This window comes from Daphnia carinata, chromosome 6 (genome assembly GCF_022539665.2).
Source record: "Daphnia carinata strain CSIRO-1 chromosome 6, CSIRO_AGI_Dcar_HiC_V3, whole genome shotgun sequence".
Lineage (NCBI taxonomy): Eukaryota > Metazoa > Arthropoda > Branchiopoda > Diplostraca > Daphniidae > Daphnia > Daphnia carinata.
In genome coordinates this window covers 4412339-4435342 of record NC_081336.1, presented here as the reverse complement: position 1 = coordinate 4435342, position 23004 = coordinate 4412339, and the positions used below count along the sequence as shown (strand labels likewise).

General features: G+C 37.5%; 6 protein-coding genes and 2 long non-coding RNA genes across 12 annotated transcripts in view; 6 read left to right on the top strand and 2 right to left on the bottom strand.

The window, feature by feature from the left end:
- Positions 1–515, top strand: part of LOC130690154 (uncharacterized protein C3orf38 homolog) — a 98605-nt gene extending 98090 nt beyond the window's left edge. The window contains exon 4 of the mRNA XM_057513144.2: positions 80–515. Within this exon, the coding sequence (XP_057369127.1) occupies positions 80–394 (315 nt within the window). The 3' untranslated portion in view covers positions 395–515. The remainder of the gene's footprint in view (positions 1–79) is intronic.
- A 3686-nt stretch (positions 516–4201) lies between these two features.
- LOC130690211 (ubiquitin-conjugating enzyme E2 Q2-like) lies at positions 4202–6591 on the top strand. Its single transcript, XM_057513221.2, has 7 exons — positions 4202–4590; positions 4703–4807; positions 4885–5053; positions 5114–5320; positions 5384–5554; positions 5613–5764; positions 5936–6591. The coding sequence occupies exons 1-7, from the start codon at positions 4429–4431 to the stop codon at positions 6236–6238; spliced, it is 1269 nt and encodes a 422-aa protein (XP_057369204.1). The 5' UTR covers positions 4202–4428; the 3' UTR covers positions 6239–6591.
- A 3596-nt stretch (positions 6592–10187) lies between these two features.
- Positions 10188–12402, top strand: LOC130690135 (glycosyltransferase-like domain-containing protein 1). Of its 3 annotated transcripts, XM_057513121.2 has the most exons (10): positions 10189–10325; positions 10391–10434; positions 10497–10573; positions 10649–10780; positions 10849–10884; positions 10949–11185; positions 11277–11310; positions 11377–11606; positions 11665–11916; positions 11982–12402. In XM_057513121.2, coding segments are annotated over exons 1-10 (1116 nt in total). In that variant the 5' UTR covers positions 10189–10252; the 3' UTR covers positions 11983–12402. The 3 variants fall into 3 exon arrangements, with proteins under 3 accessions (XP_057369105.1, XP_057369104.1, XP_057369106.1); XM_057513122.2 differs by lacking the exon at positions 11982–12402 and having other exon boundaries at positions 10188–10325; positions 11670–11903; XM_057513123.2 differs by lacking the exons at positions 10189–10325; positions 10391–10434 and having other exon boundaries at positions 10506–10584.
- On the bottom strand, positions 11787–13581 carry LOC130690165 (iron-sulfur cluster co-chaperone protein HscB-like). 3 transcript variants are annotated; one of them, XM_059495963.1, is made up of 4 exons: positions 13100–13581; positions 12780–13036; positions 12563–12727; positions 11787–11827 (listed from the first exon to the last, which is right to left on the bottom strand). In XM_059495963.1, the coding sequence occupies exons 1-3, from the start codon at positions 13508–13510 to the stop codon at positions 12595–12597; spliced, it is 801 nt and encodes a 266-aa protein (XP_059351946.1). In that variant the 5' UTR covers positions 13511–13581; the 3' UTR covers positions 11787–11827; positions 12563–12594. The 3 variants fall into 3 exon arrangements, with proteins under 3 accessions (XP_059351946.1, XP_057369144.1, XP_057369143.1); XM_057513161.2 differs by lacking the exon at positions 11787–11827 and adding an exon at positions 12334–12491 and having other exon boundaries at positions 12555–12727; XM_057513160.2 differs by lacking the exon at positions 11787–11827 and having other exon boundaries at positions 12531–12727.
- A 45-nt stretch (positions 13582–13626) lies between these two features.
- LOC130690183 (adenylate kinase isoenzyme 6-like) lies at positions 13627–14662 on the bottom strand. The gene is made up of 4 exons (XM_057513186.2): positions 14515–14662; positions 14083–14234; positions 13881–14026; positions 13627–13820 (listed from the first exon to the last, which is right to left on the bottom strand). Exons 1-4 carry the CDS (start codon positions 14552–14554, stop codon positions 13631–13633), a joined length of 528 nt encoding a protein of 175 aa, XP_057369169.1. The 5' UTR covers positions 14555–14662; the 3' UTR covers positions 13627–13630.
- An 825-nt stretch (positions 14663–15487) lies between these two features.
- On the top strand, positions 15488–17061 carry LOC130690150 (retinol-binding protein pinta-like). The gene is made up of 6 exons (XM_057513140.2): positions 15488–15736; positions 15802–15961; positions 16023–16281; positions 16383–16493; positions 16582–16687; positions 16813–17061. The coding sequence occupies exons 1-6, from the start codon at positions 15580–15582 to the stop codon at positions 16962–16964; spliced, it is 945 nt and encodes a 314-aa protein (XP_057369123.1). The 5' UTR covers positions 15488–15579; the 3' UTR covers positions 16965–17061.
- A 1199-nt stretch (positions 17062–18260) lies between these two features.
- LOC130690220 (uncharacterized) lies at positions 18261–18695 on the top strand. Its single transcript, XR_009000907.2, has 3 exons — positions 18261–18371; positions 18430–18500; positions 18558–18695. It is a non-coding gene; the product is annotated as an uncharacterized LOC130690220 (long non-coding RNA).
- A 140-nt stretch (positions 18696–18835) lies between these two features.
- On the top strand, positions 18836–20120 carry LOC132088056 (uncharacterized). The gene is made up of 3 exons (XR_009421202.1): positions 18836–18994; positions 19051–19857; positions 19922–20120. It is a non-coding gene; the product is annotated as an uncharacterized LOC132088056 (long non-coding RNA).
- Positions 20121–23004: the final 2884 nt, after the last annotated feature.

The following is a 23004-nucleotide window of genomic DNA, read 5'->3' as shown; positions in this document are numbered from 1 at the left end:
CATTTTGTTCCATTATTATAGTAATTGCCTTATTCTGTTCTTGAATTATTATCAACATTTTTTTTTTTTTCAATAATAGGCTTCACATTTACTACAAATACTGTTGTGTCACCATGGGTTTCTTCTTAACCCAAACCTTAGTCCAAACGGGGTTAAAGAAAGAAAAGATCCACATGGAATGGTTATAATTGGTGTTTGTGGAACAGCACACCAATATGAAAATTGCAGTGGGATTTTTGAACAAGTTTTTGGGCTTTTGCAAGATCCTCAAGTCGACTTCCATTGGCGAATAAAATGGTCAGAACTGAGGATTACCCAAGCTGCTGTTAATCGTTTGCCGTGTGTCAGCGATTTGCCTGAACTACAAGCCATTTGCGATGATTCCATGAGATGATAAAAGCATTTTGTTTGCCCTGTATATTCCATTAAATGAAAGCTTTGCCTCTTACCTCTGTACAACTAAATCGAAAGCCGTTCTCTCCCATATGATTAATAGTAATGTGTTCTCCTAAAAATGAATGTTTCTCTTAATTCTGCGTTTTAAATGGAAAATTGCAACCACAGACCCAAAGTGCCTACACGATGCTGACGCTGCCAAGCGAATCGCCAACTGCAATTGCGGAAGTAAATTACAGAAATAAGTTGTTGATAGTGCTTTACGACACGTAGAGTGAAAATGGCTGTAGAATAATCTAAAAGAATGCCTTTTGTCTCACTTCCGCCTACAGGAAAAATCAGTTGCGATATGGGATGCCATGTTAGCGCACTGCAACATGCAGAGGTACAACTAGAAAGACCTGTCCTGTACAATCAAAAAATAATTAATCCAGAAATTTAAATCAACTGCTTTCAATGTGAGATCGTCGTCATGAACGTTTGGGATGCACGCTCAAGTACTACGCGCTATGTTATTAAGACATGTATTCCTATTCAGAATTGAGTACCACATTGAAGCGGTTGATGAGGTTCCTTTTCTGAATTGATACCGGTTGAAACATTTGAAATCCGATAGAGGGTATTTATTTAATTCATTGTATCCCCCAGTTTTTGAAGTTGTAGGCTTGGAGCAAACTGTAATCTTTTCCTAAACCGCGGGTAGCACATGGCCACTCTTTCAGTGGGGAGGTACGTACTTGGCCCATAAGCGTTGGTCTTCTTGTGGACGCACGACACCGGATCTGGTGGGTAACGGTTCTTCAGATTTTGTGCCCTTTACCTACCCGGGTTTCACGTAGACAATGAAATGCTAGCCTAGCCCAAATTGGGCTAGATGACCGAGACCACGTTGGCCTAGTCTTGAACCCAATTGGCGGCAATCGGATAAACACTTTCTTAAAATTACATACATTTAAATATGAAAGTTAAATTTTTTTTTTTTCACCTACTTTCATCACTTGAGTAGTCATTAGTTTTAAAATGTTGGGGTATAGCAATGTTGGTTGCCAATTCTAGTATGGTTTCTTTACTCTTTGTTTCCAAAAAAGGGTAATACAATTTGCCAGTTAATCATATAAAAAACGTGAATTGTTATTTTCTTTATTTTTCTTCTTGTCTTTCAAAGGTCACAAAGTGTCACACGAAATTTGAACAATAACCAAGTTTGTAGGTAGAAATCGGGGTTTAGGTCAGGGTAAACGGGGAAGAAAGCGGTGTGACCGGTTCTCGGAACCGGATATTGGAACTGTCTAGGATCTCGGTTCATCATTTATCTTGACACAGTTTAGATTTGCTTACCCATAGGCAAAAAAAAAACGGAAGATCTGTGAACTGGAAAAAGCGCACTGAAAGCCAAAATGGCCCAACAAATCGTCGAAAAAGCTACGCGGGGTTAATCCCTAGGCAAACCCTTTCTAGGACTCGGTCCCGATCAGCTTCACCCCGTGCACCGCATGATCCCACGCGGAAATAAGCTCACTAGGCCAAAAATCAATGCGGGTTTATTTTTAGCGTCCGGTGCAACGGGGCTGAGACGATGTATCCAAGTGAAATTGCGTATACATAAAGCTAGAGACGTATATGCGTGTATACGTTAATGTTGCTCACATGGTACCTTTCACTGACACAACTTAGAAATTTCGTACTTTATAGTCCAATTCCTAAATCTTAAACTACAATAAATGTTTTTCCGGTTTATGTAACTGCTGAAACATGAATGTGTAATGAAATAGCACCAAAGAATTCCAGAGAACGGCAAAGACCAGTAAATATCAGGCTAAATGTCTTACGGAAAAATGTGATCGGGATTTTTGGCTTTTTTTGGCACGACCCTGATTGAGCTAGAAAAACGGTGCAAGATGCACCGAAAAACACGCACCGCAAAATCAAAACAACCCACAAAAATTAAGTCGATCACCGACCCAAACAACGCGGGGCCGAGCGGTAGCCCTACCCACCCACTTGTTGCACATCGTTTCTACGAAAATATTAATCATAGTGCAGCCAATAAACATTACAATAGTTTTGTGTCAATTTTTTGAAAATGGAGGATACCCTGGGATACTCCAATAAATCGAAGGAAAAATTTTTTTAAAGGAGAATCGACATTGCCTGTCGTTTCTTGGGCTGGTATGAATCATTTAACTTTCAGAATGTTGGTAACTCAATAGTATATAAAAATATGCTGTTAATGACTAATAAAAAAATTTTGGATTGTAGCTTATTGGCCCAGAAGACGTCATACCAGCTACTGTCAAACATACGAGAAAATTCATCACTGAGAAGCACAACATAAAAGATTTTGTAGTTCATTAGTTAACTTCAGTTAACAAATGGATATCTTACAGGATAAAAAAAAAAGTGTGAAATTTGGATTTGACCTTGTTTGTACATCAGCCTTACGTAGAACCAGATTGCAGATTCTTTTACATGGCTATGAATATCACAATTTAAGGGGTGTTGACTTTCTTTCATCTTTGTGATTCTTCTAATTGATTCGACATGTGCCTTAATAATTTTTATTTAAACATAGATTTTCAGTTACATATGGAACAAAAGCGAAGCCTACAAGTAAAGAATTTTGTCAGTAGCAAATCTCTACATTAATACCTTGCAACTTTCGAATTCCTAATGAGCTACTACTAAAATAGTTCACTTTTCCATCATATGTGCTATTTAACACATTAATATTGGATTTGTTGCAAAGGTTTGTTGTCGCATGAACCCACGATTTATCCTTAATTTTTTAAAAGCCGTGCCACAGTTTCCAAAGATGTGTCGAACCTGTTTTGATTTTAAAATGCGATTCAGACTTCCACTAAAACTTGCTAGTCCACCATAAAATATTGTATCTGTAGGGAAGAGAAGGTGACCAATAATAACAGAAAGATTATATTCAACTAATTCGTGTAAACGTATTTCCGAAAATTTAGAAACACGGCAGAAAAATTAATAGAAAAAACTTAATATTCACAGGAAAAAAAAACATCGAACGCCGCGATTACACCTTGGTATATACTGTAGATGTAACTCAGACTACATAGATCTAATTCACTTGTCCGCTATCCGACGCTAAATTCCGAAAAATTTCCGTACAATGGGCTTTGTAAAATTTGCTGTATTATGCTACTACGGTGTCACAAATCTCACAGTAGTAAAACAATGTTCTTATTGATTACATTTTTGGTATCTAATTTTAAGCGGTAGATTTATTGTAATGTATTGAAATGATCCATTCAAAATTTATGCGAAATTCTTTTCTTTTGTGTTAATCACTTTGAAATCTACCGCCATTAATACCGTAAAAAATTGGTTGTCTTCTCTGAAAACGTAACATTTCAGTAACTTAAAATATTTGTTAAATTAACTAAAACGTAAGATGAATTTTTATTTTAGCACTTGCAAAACAAATCTCGTGTATTGATTTTGTTGAACTTACTGCATACGTCTATTTACACGTAAAAAGATATGTACAGCCTACCCCTAAAGCTATCCAACTTAGCTAAAGTGCATTGATTAGAAATATTCTATTGATTTCATTGCTTGATTTATTTGTATTTGCTACATTGTATCTTTCATCTATAAAATAATTAATTTTTTTATATTTAGCGTGCGGCTTCACGACAAATATATAACTTTTTCATATTTCTTCGATTTTGGATTTCCTATGCTGTACCCGAAAATAGTGAGAAAAATGGGTCATTTTCAAGCAAAGAAAGTTAACATAAATGGATGCCAGATGGTGTGGGTACAGTTACAACTAGCGCCACCCAGGAGCGAGGGATAGCCAGCCATTTTTCCTTCATCTTGTAGGACATTATTAGGGCTTTTGTTTGGAAACGAAAATCTTTTTCAGCGTAAATTCTTTTTACTGTTACAACCTAACCGAGTGCCCGCTTCAAAATTTGAAACGCAACACTTATGGATTCTTAAGTAAAAGCAGAGTTGACTGTTGCAATATCCGTAAAACGTGTTTTACTGCCATTATCCGAAATGGCTTGTCTCAACAACCTTAAATTGGAGATACGGACCCTAGAATCGGTTTTCACTAAAACCCACGAACGATTTCAAGTCGTCTCTGCTAGTGTCGACGAATTAACGTGCAGGTTTATAGGAAAATATGGAAAGAAATCTGATATCCATGCCAATATTACAGTAAGCATATCCTAATTCTAACCTAGTATTAGAAACACATCATAGTTTCTTCACACACAAGTTGTTATTTGTCTTGGAAGAAAGATTTTTATTTTTCCTACTAACTTTTTAGGAAACATACCCATCTACTCCTCCAGTTTGGTTTGCAGATGTTGAAGATCCTCTGATAACTAATGCTGTTCAAATACTAAGCAACACATCTGGCAGTGAAAATCATGTAAAGATTTCCTTGTTCAACTTTAAAATCCTCTAGCATAATTAATTGGACTCATTTGAATTCAAATTTTTATGTAGATTTTAGAACAAGTTAGAATTTTGGTTCAAGAATTGTGTAGGCTTCATGACCTTCCTGAGCCACCTGATCTTGAATTGCTGACCTTGGCTCATGCGGTCCCATTCTTTCACAATAATACTACCTCCCCATCTACAATGCGAGCATTATCATCATCCTCAAGCAATGATGGTAAAATAAAATGAAAATAGGTTTGGTATTCCGGTTAACGGTAGCATGATAATTTCCTAGGTGGAGGTTATGCTTCAAGCTCAGGCAGGGGATCTTCTGGTTCTGGGTCAGCGTGTTCATCATCTCCTGCCAGAGAAGAAGAAGTTGACAATGTGCAACAAAATGCTGAAGATGAGGATGAAGAAGAAGAGGAAATGGAGGAAAATGATGAAGATGAAGATTTGCACATGGAATTGGAGGAAGATGAAGGGACTAGTAATGCAGCTGGTAAATAGCTATTATTCTTAATTTCCCGTGATTGTTATGGTTCATTTTGCATGGCGTTTCTAGGTAAAAAGAAAGATGAGGATATGGATTCGCAACATTTCGCCACATTAGAACGATTGCGTCAAACTCAGAGGCAAGACTATCTTCGAGGTGCCGTATCAGGTTCTGTACAGGCCACTGACCGCCTAATGAAAGAACTGAGAGACATATATCGTTCGGATAGCTCCAAGAAAGGCAAATGAGGAATAAGCATGAACCATTATTTGTTTATAACGAAAGTTTTCTCTAGTAGGAGTATATAGTGTCGAGTTAGTGAACGACAGTCTCTATGAATGGAATGTACGATTGCTTTCTGTGGATCCAGATTCGCCTCTACACAGTGATTTACAGTTGCTTAAAGACAAAGACGGAAGAGACCACATCTTATTAAATTTACTCTTCAAGGCAAGTCGGTATCCTACGTAAGACGCACTTTGCAAAGCTTTTTCGAGATTTGCTTCGAATCGAGTTAAAAATACCTCGAAGCCTGGAATTTCTGCAAATTTTCAGTTCAAGAAACTGAACATGAATTACCAGACTAAATAGCATTAATTAAATGTCCCTGTTTCCCTGTAGGAATCGTTTCCCTTCGAACCGCCCTTTGTTCGTGTGGTGCACCCTGTTATCCAAGGGGGTTACGTCCTTGTGGGTGGCGCCATATGCATGGAGTTGCTGACTCGTCAGGGCTGGAGCTCAGCCTACACTATGGAAGCCTTGATTTTGCAGATTGCGGCTACCCTGGTTAAAGGCAAGGCTCGCATTCAGTTCAGCGCTACTAAAGGCCAGTACAGCCTGGCCCGCGCTCAGCAGTCCTTTAAATCACTGGTCCAAATCCACGAAAAGAACGGATGGTTTACACCACCGAAAGAAGACGGATAATTTAACTGACTCGTTGATCCATTCTCTTCATCTCCTTGTTCGGCTCCATTTTCTTTCTTTCATTTGCGACAACATTTTTTCATTTGGGGTCTAGAAAAGGAGGTGACGTTTTGTACAGCGTCGAATTTTGATGAGTGGATCATCATGATGCATTTTCCCTTTTTCACCCAACTGTATGTGTGTGATTGCGTGCGAGTATGTATGTGTGTGTAAAGACGCCATTCCTTCCATATTTAGCTTAGGAATTTTGAATCATTCGCTCGGCGTATTTTGTATAAAAAAAAAGAAGAAAAAAAGGGAGTCTAGAACACTTGAACCGATGAAATCGATTACGGGTTGGAGTTTAAAGGTAACGAGCTTTTTGTTTTCCTCCTTCCCCTCCCGTTTTTCTTCGTTGGGGAAAACCCCCTGTTTCTAATATGAATCATTTCCATTTGCCCACCTTTAATTTGCTTGCTCTACCATTTCCGACCATGGCCTTGATCTGGGTAGTTCGGGAATTCGCCTATATCTTTGTTGAATCTGTATTATGCGAACTTGAGCGACGAACACTAGGATCAGTTTGGCCAATTCCTCAGCCATTTGGGTGAGGTGCGGACTGGGGTGGGTGAAAATTGGTTTGAAAAGCCTTAACTGCGAGCGCTGGCTGAGTGACGTGCGTCGATCAGTGATGGGAACAACTGGCATATTTCCTGTTTTTTTTTCTTTTTTTTTCTTAGTTATATACATATTTTTTTTTTCCTGTTTTTTTTCTCCTCTTCGTATTGACATTCAGTAATCCATCTCTCAAATTTCGGCGACGGATTGACTGCGTTATTCAGTTTAGTTTAGTTTGCCGATTTCTGTTTACCCTCTTCTTTTTCAGCTGATTTATATCCGGCATTTCCCTTACCTTTCAAATTTCATTTCTCGTAATAGCTGAGCGCGTGTGCCGTTTCTGATCGATATTTTCTCTTGTCTTCACGTGTGTGTTCGTGCTTTTTCATCGATGAAAAATATTCGGAATAAACGCAGCACTTGGAAACGGACCCATGCAGACATAACTGAACATTCAAAATTTCGGGTTGCGATTAGCGATCGTCCCTGATTGGCCGTAACTGGGGTCACTGGCCTCCGAAAAAAAAAAAACAATCTGGGACGATAGGAGGGACTCTTTCTGCAGCTCAGCGGATGGGACTTATTTCCTGGATCTTCGGGAGAGCGCGGAGAAATTTTTAAAGATGGCGCGTTAAATGTCGCAAATTGAAATTTAACATATGGCGATGAATCGACTACTGATTGTTCAGCGAGACGATCAGTTATGCTCAGATAAACAATCAACTGTTTTTAATCGCACCGCAGTTGAATCCCGACTGAGTTTTGGGGTAAAAACCCACACGTGCCGCACTGTAAAATGGGTATTTTTCACATTTTTGACCGTCTCGCTTTAATGATACGTTCGTATAGTCGGGATTCAAGAACGGAAAAATCATAATTCGTTCTAGAACTATTACCAAAGCTATCCACGTGTGCACCGTGTTTCGTACGTTTCTGGGGATAAAGGACTTTCATGTTAAGTTATCCTAAGTTACCGATGTAAGATGTATGGCCCCAGTCGCGAATGGACACCTCAATCACGTTAACATTAGTTTTTCTTAGAATTATTTCATCCGAGAGCAATGCTATTGCTGGTCACACGTTGAAACAAGATGGGATGCACAACAGACGGAGAACAAAATCGTCTAGTATATAAAGGGGGGTTGCCTACTGGTAACCATCATTCTTGCTTGCCGCATATTCGCAGAGATACGTACTAGTTCGCACAGGTCACTACTATCAACATGAAAAATTTGGTAAATAAAAGTTCTGTTTAATTCCAATAGTTTTAAAAAGATTGTTTGCGTCTTCTCTAATACCAGCCGTATAACCAAGTTGCTTCTATTTTGCGAATTGATTCGGCTGTAGGCTATTTTCAACCTTTCCGTTTTGTTGGCATACTACGCGTATGCTAAACCACCAAACGACTGGCCCAAATACATCTCATCCCTATCCAGTCCGTATTATCATTTCAACCACCAAGTAATGCCTACTCAACCACAGGCGTTCAATCCGTATCAGAATTCAGACCAGTACATGCTGCATCGCGATGCCGTGGTGTCCACTCTGCTGCGAGACCTCAAAGGTAGTATCGACATTTAATTGGCAAATACGAAATAACAGAATAAAGGTCAAATTGTCTGGCAGAAACCAAAGACATCGTCGAAAGTTTAAAGAAAGAGATGACCAATATGAAAATGAGTTGACTGAAGTGAAAAAATGGGCTGGAATAGACGGCGAAGCGGAAAGATTGAGGAACGCGTTGAACGGTAACAATAGCAACGCTAATCGTTCTAACGGATAATAAGGTGATAACAAGCCAATGGGGCAAAACATTTGACAGATATTCATTGATTTTTTTTTTGGCGGAAATTTTTAGAAATTCTGCAAAATGTGACTGAATTCGAAACCAATTACGACCATAACCAAACTACTATCCTCGCAGCTGAATATGAAAATGTTACCACAGACTACAATGACAAAGTAAGTAGCCTTTTGTGCTGACCGTTGAAGATGTTTTTCATCTCGTTTTTTTATTTTAAGGCAATTCCAACAGCTAGATGTGGCGATTGTCTATTGTTGGCAGGAATTATCGGTTTCCTTGGCAAAGACTTAGCTGAAACAAGGTTACAGCTAAATAGCTTGGCCACACAGTTTGCGGGTAATATATCTGAAAAAAAAAATGCAAGACAAGCAGTTAATAAAATTTTTTACCGACAAATTACACCACTATTCCATTTGAGATGATCAGGTTCAATGAGGGAAACGCCATGGACAGCACAACAGGGATTTTCACTGCACCTACTTTGGGAACGTATTTCTTCGCTTTTTCGGGCCTTAACAGCGCCAGTAAAAGCGCACGAGTCCAGTTCCAGGTAAAGACCGCAACAGACAATTGGCTCACCATTGGAAGAGCTTGTGGCGCTGTAAGCGATGCTCAGACATATGCCCTCGAAACAATTGTACAACTTAGTAAAGGCGACCAAATTAGACTTTTTTTTAAAGACGGGAGAAATTGAGGACTTCGGTGAGCATAATACCAATTATGTTGGCTTACTACTTCACGAAAAATTAGTTTAAAACCATTTTGACATTTACACATTGGACTCGAAATTACAATATTATAAAAATAGTTTGATTATGTATTACATTCCAATAGATATTGTACTTGAGCTGAAATTAATTAACATACTTGTATGAAAATGAATTTCGACCACAAATTTTTCCAAGAACTTATTTAATAATAGTATTTTGCATTGTTTCAAAGATTCACTGTCAGTATCGTTTACGTTATTCAATACAACGTACAACGCAATAACTTTTCCGTTTTTTACAAAAATGTTATCATACATTATGGAAAGTATATGTGGCCAAAATAGTCGCCGATGGGCGATCATTTTTTGCCGTATTTGCCGAAATGGGTAGGCTGTGTCGGTTTTGGTGTGCAAACCAGGTATGGCTATATTGAAAAATGGCGGCTTGAATGGCGCCAAATTTTAGAAAAGTGCAATGAGCCAGTGGGAAGAGTTGCAATGACAAAGCTTCGTTTCCTACCTTAATTACTTCCCAATGCCATCTTCTGGCGGAAATTGAAAGCGTCTGGCCTTTAGTTTTGTGGAAAATCTATGGGTAATCGGGTAAAAAAAAATCCTTGCTAATTGGGTATGGAACCGATTTTGATATTTTGTTACCACGTGAAACCCAGGTAGTTAATGGGTACAAAGTCTCAAGAACCGTTACGCACCACTGGATCCATTTACTTTTTGTGCCGAGAAGACCTACCTATTCGATGCGGGGCCGGTTCCCGCTGGTCACGGATGATGGATTTTAGTTCCAACCCATCTGATCAACTCCGCAACGTCGGATCTCACGCGTTCAGGATTTTCCGTTCGCGTTTGAGTTTTCTTGGCGGGTGATACAGTTAACTATCCTTATATTATGGCACGTATTTTATTTATTGAACCGTTTTTTGCTGGTTCACATAAGCAATTACTGGATACCTTAATAAGTGGTTTGTTTGTCAAGCCTGTAACTGCAGTTACATTCCATTTAAAAAGTACCTCTTTTGTATCTTAGGCATAGACTTCGAGGAATTCGGTTATGAATTGCTCACTCTTCCTGTAATTTGTTAGAATCAAAACAGTTCAGGAATACATTTTACTTAAAAAAATTTTATGTTTAGGGCAAAAAATGGCATTGGAGGGCCAGAACAAGTGCACTTTACTTTGCTGAAGTAATTCCTAGAAAACATGTTTATGAGTAATTTTACAGTAAATGCTATATTTCTAAACAATGTTACCTTACTTATGTATTGTATACTCTAACCATTCATAGAGTGTTATTTGCTAGCTCAGTTTTAAACATGGCAGAGTTGATTGCTCTTAGGCCAGATCTGATGCCATGCAGAAAAATTCTTTACTTCCACGAGAATCAGTTGATTTATCCAGTAAGAAAACAACAAGAAAGGTACAACTTGAAAATGTGATAACTCATGTTTCTGCTAGTTTGTTGTTACATCTGGATTTTGAAAACAGAGATTTTCAATATGGTTATAATCAAATCATATCATGGTAAGTAACGGTTTTGCAAGACTTTTTAAAAATTGCCTTTCTGATCAGTTAATATTCATTTTAGTATGGTGGCTGATAACATTTTCTTCAACACATTATTCAACCTTACCTCATTCTTGGATTCTATTCCTTCATTTTTTAAACTACAGCCAGACCACAGACCAAAAAATTTGCCAGAAATGATCAGGCCAAAATGCAAAGTTTTATATTTCCCTATCTCAATTCAAAACTCGCCGATCAGTTCTGAAGTAAGAAAAACTGATGATACTGCAGGTCTTCACATCGTTTGGCCTCATAGATGGTAAAAGATGTAAAAACAAAACAAAAAGTCTATGCATATTTTTATATTCATTCATTCATATTTTACTAAGAGAAAATCATTTTTTATCCAGGGAACATGACAAAGGCCCTGACAAATTTTTCATGGTATTCTTCCATTGTAATGAAGTGGTGTTAATTTGAAAGCTAATGCTATTATGCTGATGGCAATAGGTTATTGACGCCCTTATTGAAAAAGGTTGCAAGTTCAGGTTGTCTATATTGGGAGAACAGTTCCAGCAAATTCCATTAGTTTTCGATGAAAAAAAACTACAATATGAAGCGTCCAATAATTGCCAAGTATTGGATTGGGGATGGGTAAATCGCGATCGTTATGTGGATTTACTTTCATCCGCTCATGTAGTTGTGTCGACATCTGAACATGAATTTTATGGGGTCTCAATGTAATAAGAAAATATGCTATTTCTGAAGACATACATTTTAACAATCTATCTTGTTTAGGATAGAAGCTACAATCTTGGGCTGCTTCCCATTATGTCCCTGGAGATTGTCTTATCCGGAAATCTTCCCTGAAAAATGCTTATATCGAACAGAAAACCAGTTGGTTAAACAACTGAAATATTTCTGTAAGAATCCAAATGCCTCAAGAAACTTATCAGTAAATCTTGACCAATTCAAGTGGATTTCGCTTAAGTCTCAATACGAAGAAGCTTTGTTGCTAAAGAAGGAAGTTAACCAATGCAGCGCTCACTGGTATTAGCTTTTCTAAAATTTGTCTCACGCCATTTGGTGTTAAGGTGTTTTACTTCTCTTTTAAGAGTGATTTCAGTTTTGCCGTTTGGCTCTACATCCTTTTCAGAAGCCAGGTGGTGTACAGCCATCCTTGTTAATACATCATGAGAATTTGCTGATATTCTCTGGATAGGTACCTTTAAAGTTTCTAAGTTAAGTTCCATTTTGAGCCCACTGATACTCGTTCTAGTAAGTAATCCATTCTGTCAAATATTCTTCATTGTCACGGTTTCACCCAAATAGTTACGATCTCTCCTTTAGATTTATGCGATAAAACATTTCTTCTATGATTTTAAGGAGGTCTAAGGGAATGTTTAACGCATGTTGCAGATTCGGCATAATCTGGGGAAGTAGTTGTGGCTGGCTAAATTCAAATTTTATTAGTTCTCAACCACACAGATTACATTTATCACAGATAACTACGCCTATTAATTTATTTAGCTTTTAAGAAAACAATAGAACCTTCCTCTATCTTCAAGGTAGCTTCAAAATACTGAAATATTAATGTAGTAACCCAGGTACCTCAAGAAACTGACCTGTAAATTTTATGAGATTTAAGAGGAAATTGATGAAGGTTCAATATAAAGAGGCTCTATTACAATAAAACAAGGAATCGGTACAGGTTATTTTGGTAAACAGCTAGTTTTCTTTCTCTACCAATTCATGTTCAATTTCCTTTATTCTTCTTTGAATTTTAGAGTAATATTTCAGTTTTGCCATGCATTCTCTTGCAGATTCCCAATCATTATTTCTGAAGTAATCAGCAGCTTTCCTGATAAATAAATATGCAATTTCTAATATTCATATTTTAGCTGAATTGATACCTAAACAGGTTTTCCAGTTCAATGTCATTAGCTGTCTGTATTCGCTGAAGTGATTCATGATCTTCAACTTCATAAATTTCTTCATTAATTTCCATTATTTCACTCAAAAATTCAGGATCCATTATTATCTCTCCTTCGTCAGATAGTGCATGTCCTTGTATTTGTAGAAGATAGAGCCCCCTCTCCAATGGTGAGCTTAGTGTCTTATACGCTTGATTCAACAAGGAGGAATAACCAGCAGATATTTGTCTTTCATCCTTAAAACCAACATAAAAATGTTACAAATGTTAAAAACCTAGTGCTTTTAACTACATACCTACCTCAGATTTTTGAGAAAATCTATCAGGATGAAGCTGCATTTGTAAAAGTCTAAATTTCTTTGTCAGCTCCCTAGTGTCTACTTCGAAAGTTCGTTTCAGGCAAAAAATTTCAAAGAAATCTACCTCATATTTGGGTTTCTGAACAACCTCACAGTGGTTGCAAAATAAAACTTTTTTCAGGTCAACAGTCACTCCACATTTCCAGCATGATACTGAGTCTGAGTCATACTTTTGGGCTGTGGTACCAAAACTTTTAAAAAGATATTCAAAAATTGTGTTGTTTGCCAGTCCACTGTTAGAAACAACACGTGACTGCATAGGATTCAATGGGTCAAAATGAAGCTGCGATTTTGATACGTAACTCCTCAAAAATCCTCGACTGCAAATTCGAGTAAATATGTTTGCCGCCATTCAATAATCTTATATAACTATTGTTCATCTGACACAGTAGACTACAGGTGTTGAACTTCCGAAAGTAAGTGCTACATTGGTTTTATTTACATTCAGAAACAGTGTTGCCACATCTCGGAATCACATTTTATTTTGTTTCCATTGCTCTATCCACTGCACAATCTGTTCAACATTTTCATCCATTTCGTCTGCACTATTACTTGACAATTCGAAAACAGAATCTTTCTTGTAAGAATCAATTGCTTCTTCATGAATGGTACCAAAAATTTCACATTCAATATTGTCCTCCAGTTTTTTCCCACTGTAGCCTCTATGACAAAATGTTAGGATTAGTATATAACGTATTTAACATCATGTGATCATACTCTACCGTTTTGATAATCTATCAAATAAGGCTGTATTGTTTGTTCTCAGCACAAACACTATATCAAACCAGCGTTCAGGGAAAAAGTCACATCCATGATAATCGACAATTATTCCTCCATCAGTCATCTGATCTTCCATTAAATCTAGAATCTGATAAGAAAGTGAGACACATTTTTAGGAGATAGCTAAATATTAAGATTGTGTACCTTATCTTCATGCAAAACTGGGCAACGGTAAACTTCATCAAATTCTTCATAGCAATTGTTTTCCTTCGCAAGCTTACCCACCTCAAGCCACTGAAAATTGGTTCTTTCCACTAACTGCTGACAAAGTGTGGATTTCCCCACCCCTGGTGTTCCTAATTTAAAAAATTAATTTCAAATTAGATTCTAGAACCACCAGAAGGGTTCCTTATCCACTGTTTTGAAACAGTAGATGAGAGATACTCTAACTCTACAGTGCTATATGGTAAAGGGAGAGAAAAAAGCAAAATGCAAGTGGCACCAATCCAAAGAAAAAGTTTAGTGCTAAAAAAGTTCCACATATGCTGTGCATTGCCTGTCCAAGAAGCTTTAGCAAAATATAATTCTTCATTGTAACCCCAGTTCATCTGCCGGAAATAATTTTTATTATCTTACCCGTTATGAGAATGTTTGGTAACGAACGCGATTCTGCCATTATGGTTTCTAACAAAGTTTTATTAAACTATTTTATTTAACAAAAAAAAAAACAACGTGTTCTACGACCCTTGTTTACAACTTTACAGAAAGGGGATGGGAGGGAGAAAAAAAATGCAGGTTAAGGATAAACAGTCGGAGCTGAAGGTTTCAATTAATCGCTCTTTGGGGTTAGTGAGATCGCCCCGAGCCAATCGGTGTGCTTTTTGACAATCGGGATGCGCATTTCGGAGCATTAGAGCGGGGCTTTCGGAGCTCGGGATGAAATTTTTAAAATGCAAAAACATAATCGATTGATTTTTTACCCTATTATCTTGATAACAACAACCCCGATCATACTTCATTCTACTTTCCTACCCCGATTGTAAATCCGAACCTGTAATAGTGGTCTTCAAAATTGCCTCGAGGAGCAGTCGGAGAACCTTTTCGCGAGAATCATCTTCGCTCCGCCCCGCCCTGGAAGACGAAATGGCCACCCGATTGAGCCCCGATAGCTTTCTTCGGTATAGGGACCCCTATTACACCCAATCGGGGCCGACAGAGCACAGCGCGAAAACGAATAATTTCCCTAAAAGAAGCGCTTAATTTTAAGTATGACGTGTAATTTTTATATAATTCCAAATGGTATACTTTTTTCGTCAAATTGTTGGGATTGAAAATAAGCCCGACGAAATAAGCCCGATTTTTTCACCAATTTTGTATTTTTATAAAATCTTCAAATCAATCAAAATTCAAAACCCATGAATAGCTATGTACGAACATTTTGAATTCGAAATTTCCTACAGCCGTCCAGTTCATGCTAATATTACAATTGTCAGTGATCGGCAATGAGAAGCAGTGTATGGTAGAGTTTGTTTATCTACTAATATTGACTAGACGTTATCACTATCAGTAAGTCCAGTATCTTTGTTGCTTTTACGTTTACTAAGACGCTACAACTGTCACAGTCATCTCAGGTTGCCTAGTTAGTTAGTGACACCGGTACTCGTTTTTACAGAAAACAAAAAAGCATTCAAAATCTAAACTATGAGCCTAGAAGAAAGCAAGTCCTACTTATCCATTGACCCTGAGGTGTTAAACAGAGCCAAACAAGCCATAGGCGAAGATGACGAGAGAAAAGACGCCACGTTGAAAATCATTAAAGAGTGGCTGAAGAAACAGCCTCACTTGACATGTTCTCCAGGTGAGTCAGTCCGGTTTTCATACTTTTAACGGCATGCGAGTACCTAATTTATACAAAATTTTTAGATGACAGATTTGTCCTTATGTATGCCAGAGGATGTAAATATAGTTTAGAGAAAATGAAGCGCAAAATTGATTTATGCCTTACTATGAGAGCAATGCTACCAGACATTTTCGGTGGATGGGACGCAAAAAGACCTGAAATTCAAAACGCTCTTAAATACGGGTTAGTAATGATAAGTTATCGCATGATATTTTAATAGTCCATAATTCTTTAATCATTGCAGAATAATGCTACCTCTACCTGGATTTGATGATCTTGGCCGTAAAGTGTTCATTTACCGAATGGGATGTTTTCCTCCCGAAAAAGTGAAGGTTGAAGATTTGGAAAAAGCGTCAGGAATGGTTGCTGAGGTTTTAGCTTACGAAGAGCCGGTAATGTTCATAACCGGCGCGGTGGTTATCGTTGATTTCGAGGGCTACTCACTAAGCCATCTGACTCATAGGCCATTATCATTCATGAAGAAGCAAGCAAAATACTTTCAGGTCACGATAAAAATAGATTTTTTATTGACGCACCATAAAACATGTAACCTAGTTTACGCATGATTGCGTAACAGATTAATATAATTTTACATAACTTACAGGATGCCGGCCCAGCGAGCCCCAAAAGTATAAATTTTATTAGAACTCCGGCTGCATTTAACACCGTTTACAATCTCGTAATGGGTATTCTAAATGATAAAATGAAACAAAGGGTATGATTTCTATTTTAAATGGTCCATTTCAATAGATTCTTTTCCCGTTTTTTATACGTTGTATTACACCCTGCTATTTCTTGTGTAGGTTAAAGTACATGGCAGCGATTTTGAATCTTTGTACAAACAAGTTCCAAAAGCCATCCTTCCTTCGGATTACGGAGGTCAAGGACTTTCCACTGCAGAATTAACAGGTGTGTAGACACCTTGGCTAAGAACGTTGCAGGCCATTCTTTTATTTTCTATTTCGTACAATTTGTTATGTGCTTATTTGTTTTATTTAGTATTTTCTTCCATTTTTTTTCCTTATGCAATGCAGATTTTTGGAAGAAAAAAGTAGAAGACAATCGGGACTTCCTTCTTCAACAGGCAAAATATTTGGCCGATGAATCGAAACGTCAGGGTAAACCAAGAACGACGGAGGAGCTATTTGGCATTGAAGGATCATTCCGCAAACTTGACGTTGATTGATTCATTTTTGTTTTCTCAGAAACAGTTTTATACTAAGTAAAATAATGCATTTCAACTGCTTAGTATAGATATTGAGCAATACAATTAAGAAACCCCTCTTTGTTTGTCTCAACTATGTTTATTTAAAGTGCTTATCGGAAACTCTGCTTGCGTCATCATTTGTTTTTTTCACTTTGTGCTCGTTGAACAAATTCAGGGCAGCACTGTGAAAACTTACATTATCATATTATTTTTAGGCTATCTCTATCGATTAGTTGCTTCAGATTAGGTTGTGAAAAGGCTGTAAAATATCAAAATACACCAGGGAATAAATCCATCTTCGTGAGTCACCTGCAATGTTTGATGAGGACTGCTTGGAAGTGTCGTAGCATTGATTTTAGGTGCAAGATTGCCGTTGAACTGGATGTAATATCATATATTAATGATATAAAATCAACATATAATCACGACTTTGAATTTAAACTAAAAACTATAAGTTCTACATTTTTCCAAAACTTTTCCACATCCCAAATAAAAAATTTAAAGTTAATGATATTGACAGAAAAGTCGGGCTTATTTAGTGGGCTTATTTTTTAAAGGCATTTTTCGTTAAAATATTCGGTCTTAAAATTTGGACTTGGAATTCGAGGAAATTTACTATAACCAATTTTGATTTTGTGTTGGATCCGAATAAAAATATTAGTTTAACTGTTAATTGTGTAGTTTTATATGGCAAACCGTTTTACCCCCAAAAAAAAAAAATTTCGGCCTTTTTTTTTTCTTTTTTACAGCTATGGCCATTTATCGGCCAGATTCCTACTTTATTTTCTAAATACAACTTTACGAATTCTAGCCGTATAAATATATAATTTTTTTAATTAATAACTTTATTTTACTAAAATATAACTACATAATAATTATTTTGTTATATTCTACTTACTTAACTTCATTATTATTACTATTAACTATTAACTTTCCATTTTGTGCTGCAGCAATTATAATGAATGTAATTCTAATAGCAATGAGAATAATTGCTTGTTTTTGGTATAAATAATATGTTTGAGTAATATAAAGTCATTATTGGTTGTTGCGATTGAAAATAATACACAATAACGTCTTTATATTACTCAAACATATCAATTTTCTTAAGTTAAATTTTCATTTGGATAAGTACTTTAAATGTTTCAAAACATTTAGTTTGTGGCGGATAAAATTTCTCGTAATGACTTTTGCGTCCACAAGAGGCGCCTTAAACCGTGGCTCATCGGACAGTTTTTTTCAGGCATATTTTTAGATTGGCTTAACGCGTGTAGTCTGCTACCTTTACTCGCTAGATAGACCGTCCTCGCTAGATTTTACTTCTTGACCTCTCTATATAATCTTATTTGTTTCATTCTGTTCTACATTTTTTCTGTCCAGGGTCACAAGGTAAGTGTTTTCTTTTATTCCTAGTGTGATTACTTTAAACTATGGTTTTGTTTAACAGTGTGAAGGACATTTTGCCAGAGTGTCCACAAGCTGGTGGGGGCGGCGGTAGTGGTCCGTTGACGTCACAAAGTAAGATGAAAATATCGAAACGTGTGTTCGAACTTAACTTCTTGGTGCTTTTTATAGTATGGGGAAGGGGGACATTTCTCGAAGGATTGTCCACAAGAGGGTCGCGGTGGTGGTGGAAGTCGTACCTGCCATGAGATAAACAAAAAACAAAAAAAACATCATTTTTAGTGCTCATTTTTAACGAAGAAGAGGGCAATGTAGCAAGGGATTTTCCTCAAGGAGGAAGCATTGGTGGTAGCAACTGTTACGATGTAAACATCAATTATATCTTCAAAAAAATATTTTTATGTTCCAGTATTCATTGTTTTACTCCTAGTGTAATGAAGCTGACCACACCTCGCAAGGCTGCCCGAATCTCTTCAGTGAATTGACGGAAGATGGAAAGCCACATGAGCAATACATTCCAGAAGCTGTGACATGTGATGAAAAGGAACTGTTTAAGGGCATCATCTATGTGGGAACGCTTTAACAATTTTGATAAAGTCGTCCTCCATGTAAGCCATTTCTCGAAACTGTATTTTAAAAAAAATATCTATTGAGTTTACTTTAGGCTACAGGAAAAGATGTACTTCAATACATAACATCATTCGAAGAAGCCGGCCTGCACCAACTACTACTTCAAAACATTAAAAATTCTGGCTACATAAAACCAACACCTGTTCAAAAGGCTTCAATTGTAGTTATTCTTGCCAAAAGAGGTTTAATTGCTTGTGCGGTCACGGGCTCCGGAAAAACGGTAATCCAACTAATTAACGCTGTGTAATTTTGAAACCTTGATGCCCTCGTACTGACTTGATTCGAATGGGTTGGTATGAACTGGGTAAGTTGAAGTAAAAGTAATTTTGAGTGGGCGCGCCGGTGATTGCGACTACTAAAAGATCCAATTGCATCTAAGATACTCAACAAACCCTTCGTGATATTCGTTGATTAAGTCATCTAAAATTTTACATTTTTTCATGCAGGCGGCGTACTTGGTACCGGTTATGAACATATTGTTAGAACAAGGTGTTGTCGGTGCGTCTCATGCCATGGGGCAAAAGCCAGAAGTTGTAATTGTCGCACCCGCTCGTGAATTGGCCATTCAAATTCACCGCGAGGCGTGTAAATTCTTCCACAGTTCGATTTGAAAGTCTGATTAAGAGGAGGAACTCTCACGAGCCATCAGCGGTCAAATCTTCAAGCTGGGTGCAATATTTTTGTCGCGACCGCGGGGCGATTCAATGATTTTCTCGACCGTGAAGTATTTGACTTCTCGGGAGTCAGGTTTTAAATTTTGGACGAAGCTGATCGAATGCTGGATATGGGTTTCGGTCCGAATGTTGAAAAAATTGTCAATCATCCAACGATGCATCCGAAAGTATGTCCTCGATGGCTTTTGAATATGAGATTTGACTGATGTAATACTATTTGTTTCTCTGTAGGGAATCCGTTGTGTTTGTATGTTTTCGGCTACATTCCCAGATGACGTGCAAGCGCTGGCTGCGACATACATGGAAGACTACATATTCGTCACAACAGGCATTGTCGGTGGCACCAATCCGGATGTTGAACAGCTGTTTTTTCAGTGCTCGAAAAGAGATAAGAGAGCTAAGCTGATCGAAGTTTTACAAGATCTCGGTGGTGCCAAGACTATCCTTTTTGTCAACAACAAAAAGACCGCGGATTTCGTCGCTGCATTCTCGTGCAATAACAACTTACAAGTAAGAATCAAAACTGTTGGAATTGGGAAAAGTGTCTTAACTTTAAATGTCTAGTCTACCAGCATCCATGGTGACCGTAAACGAAAATCGTAAATGTCTCTTCCGAAGCTTCTGACAGAAGAATATGCTCGCAATCAACTCACGAATCATGTAAGGTATGAACTGTATATATGAATTAAGAGTTTTTATGCCTAATGGTGTTTTACTGTCTTATTATAGATGAACAATAAATATTGATCTGAAAAGGTTTCTTATTTGGGGCAAGGTTCCCAAGAAATTATTATGTTTGGATACACTACATGGAATGTCCATACTTCATTCAGTTTCTCATTTAAAAATGGTATTAAATTTTTCATAAATTGAAGTGCATATCTGGGCTCCCTTCTTTTCTGAAGCCCCGTTTCCCCTTGACTCATAATAAGCCCGTAGGGGGTCATGCCCCTACTGTACGGTATATATAAAAACAACATATACCGAGGTTTGGAGGGCTCTGGCCGGAAAGGGGACGTGGGGGTCCGCTTAGTCCGATGATGTGTTCACGGAGGGCGACGTGGTTACCCACAAATCCGAACTAAAGGTTAATCGCTCCTGTAAAAATGTTCCAAATCTTCGGCTCTTCTTCCGGCTTCTCTTAGCCAATCACCGGGTAATCTCCCCGGTGGGTCAACAAGGCAGTGTCTCCCCCTGCCTGGGTTGACGGCAACTTTTGAAAGGGGTATTCTGCCTTTTTAAAGTTGCAAAAATAATTGTAATGTGCAGAGAATTGTCAATAAATTTTTTTTGTTTTTTGCAAAATTTGTTATTTTAATTGTCTGTGTTCACATATTACATTTATCAACTTTTTTTTTATTGAGCTTGCTCAATTCACCTTATTGTTTATGCCACCTTTGATGGTAAGCATTGTTTCCATTGGTTTATCGTTTATCTGTAAGCATTCAATTATAATCCAGGGATCGAACTCTGGATGTTCGGCATGCCGCGCCGATGCTCTACCAGTGAGCCATGAATCATATGATGTCAAGTTGGCTTTTTTCTAGTCACTTGCGGACTTGCATTTACACTTTGAATAAAACTGAAATGCAATACTGCAATATTCTTTTCTACATTTAGATATAGATCTTTATACATTTACTAAGGTTTGAACACTGGGTAACAGTTATCGCAGCTGAATGCTCTACCACAGAGCTATAGACCTTATGAAAGCAATAGAAAGATAAACATATATTTGTGAAAGACTGCATAAACATCCTAGACGATAACATATGATGTGCGATAATAAAAAATTTATATATATATCGTGGCTCAATGTTAGAGCATCGGCGTTGCACGCTGAATGTCTGGGGATCGATTCCCATACCAGTAAAGCAATATACAAATACAAAATTACTTCAGAAAATATCCAGGTATTACACGTTGTTCCTTGTCTAAGTTCAAGAATTCAAAAAGTGTAATAAATAATAATTGAATACTTACAGATAAACGATACAACGGTGGCAAAAACAGTAAAGATGAATTGTGCAAGCTAAATAAAAAAAAAGTTGATAAATGTAATGTGTGAACAAAGTGAACACAGCCAATGAAAGAAAAATTTTTTGCAAAAAAACATTTTATAATAAAAAATTTATTGACAATTCTCTGCACGTTACAATTATTTTTGCAACTTTAAAAAGGCACAATACCCCTTTCAAAAGTTGCCGTCAACCCAGGCAGGGGGAGACACTGCCTTGTTGACCCACCGGGGAGATTACCCGGTGATTGGCTAAGAGAAGCCGGAAGAAGAGCCGAAGATATGGAACATTTTTACTGGAGCGATTAACCTTTAGTTCGGATTTGTGGGTAACCACGTCGCCCTCCGTGAACACATCATTGGACTAAGCGGACCCCCACGTCCCCTTTCCGGCCAGAGCCCTCCAAACCTCGGTATATGTTGTTTTTATATATACCGTACAGTAGGGGCATGACCCCCTACGGGCTTATTACGAGTCAAGGGGAAACGGGGCTTCAGAAAAGAAGGGAGCCCAGATATGCACTTCAATTTTTTTAATATCAAATACCGTCTGGGGAATCCGAATTAAGTATAGAAATGTCATGTCATCCATCCAATCAATACAATTCATTTAGTGTCTTGCCCCAACCAAGTATCTTTTCAGATCCAATGTTACTATTAACCTATATTGAAAAAAGAAAAACAACACCATTAAACATATCAATTGTTGATCATGTAACTTACATGACTCATAGATTCAACTTCTGGTGGAAGCTTGGGAAAGGACATACAAATTGCAGATTAACATCATTGTATAAGGCTCTTGAATGATAAACTAGCACCTGTAGAATGTTGCATTGTTGATAGTTGTGTTCCCAGTACATGAAAATCCTTTCCTATTGGATAAAATTTTTTTGGTAGATTAGACCTGGTTTGCAAAAAGGAGGAGAAATTCTTCGTCATAAATTCAAAATTATTTGAAGAAAAATTCTTTCATACCTAAAGAGTCCATGTATGATGTTCATCTCTGCAATGGCAGCAAAATTAAAACATCTTTAGGGCCATTTAAGTGCCCAGTTTCCCCAACACTCTGAACGTAAAGGACAAGTTGTTCTTTAGCCAGAGAAGCAGAATTATTTGAGGCTTCTAGCTGTGACAGAACTATAAAGGATTGCTGTTGTACTGGATTCATAACACAAGATGGTACTTCTCATTAGGCAATTTGCATTACTCTATTAATTTACCTCACACCTTAACGGTAAAGCACTCTGTGTTTTTTGATCTGTAGGCTCACTCTTCCATCCTGTAACACCTCCAG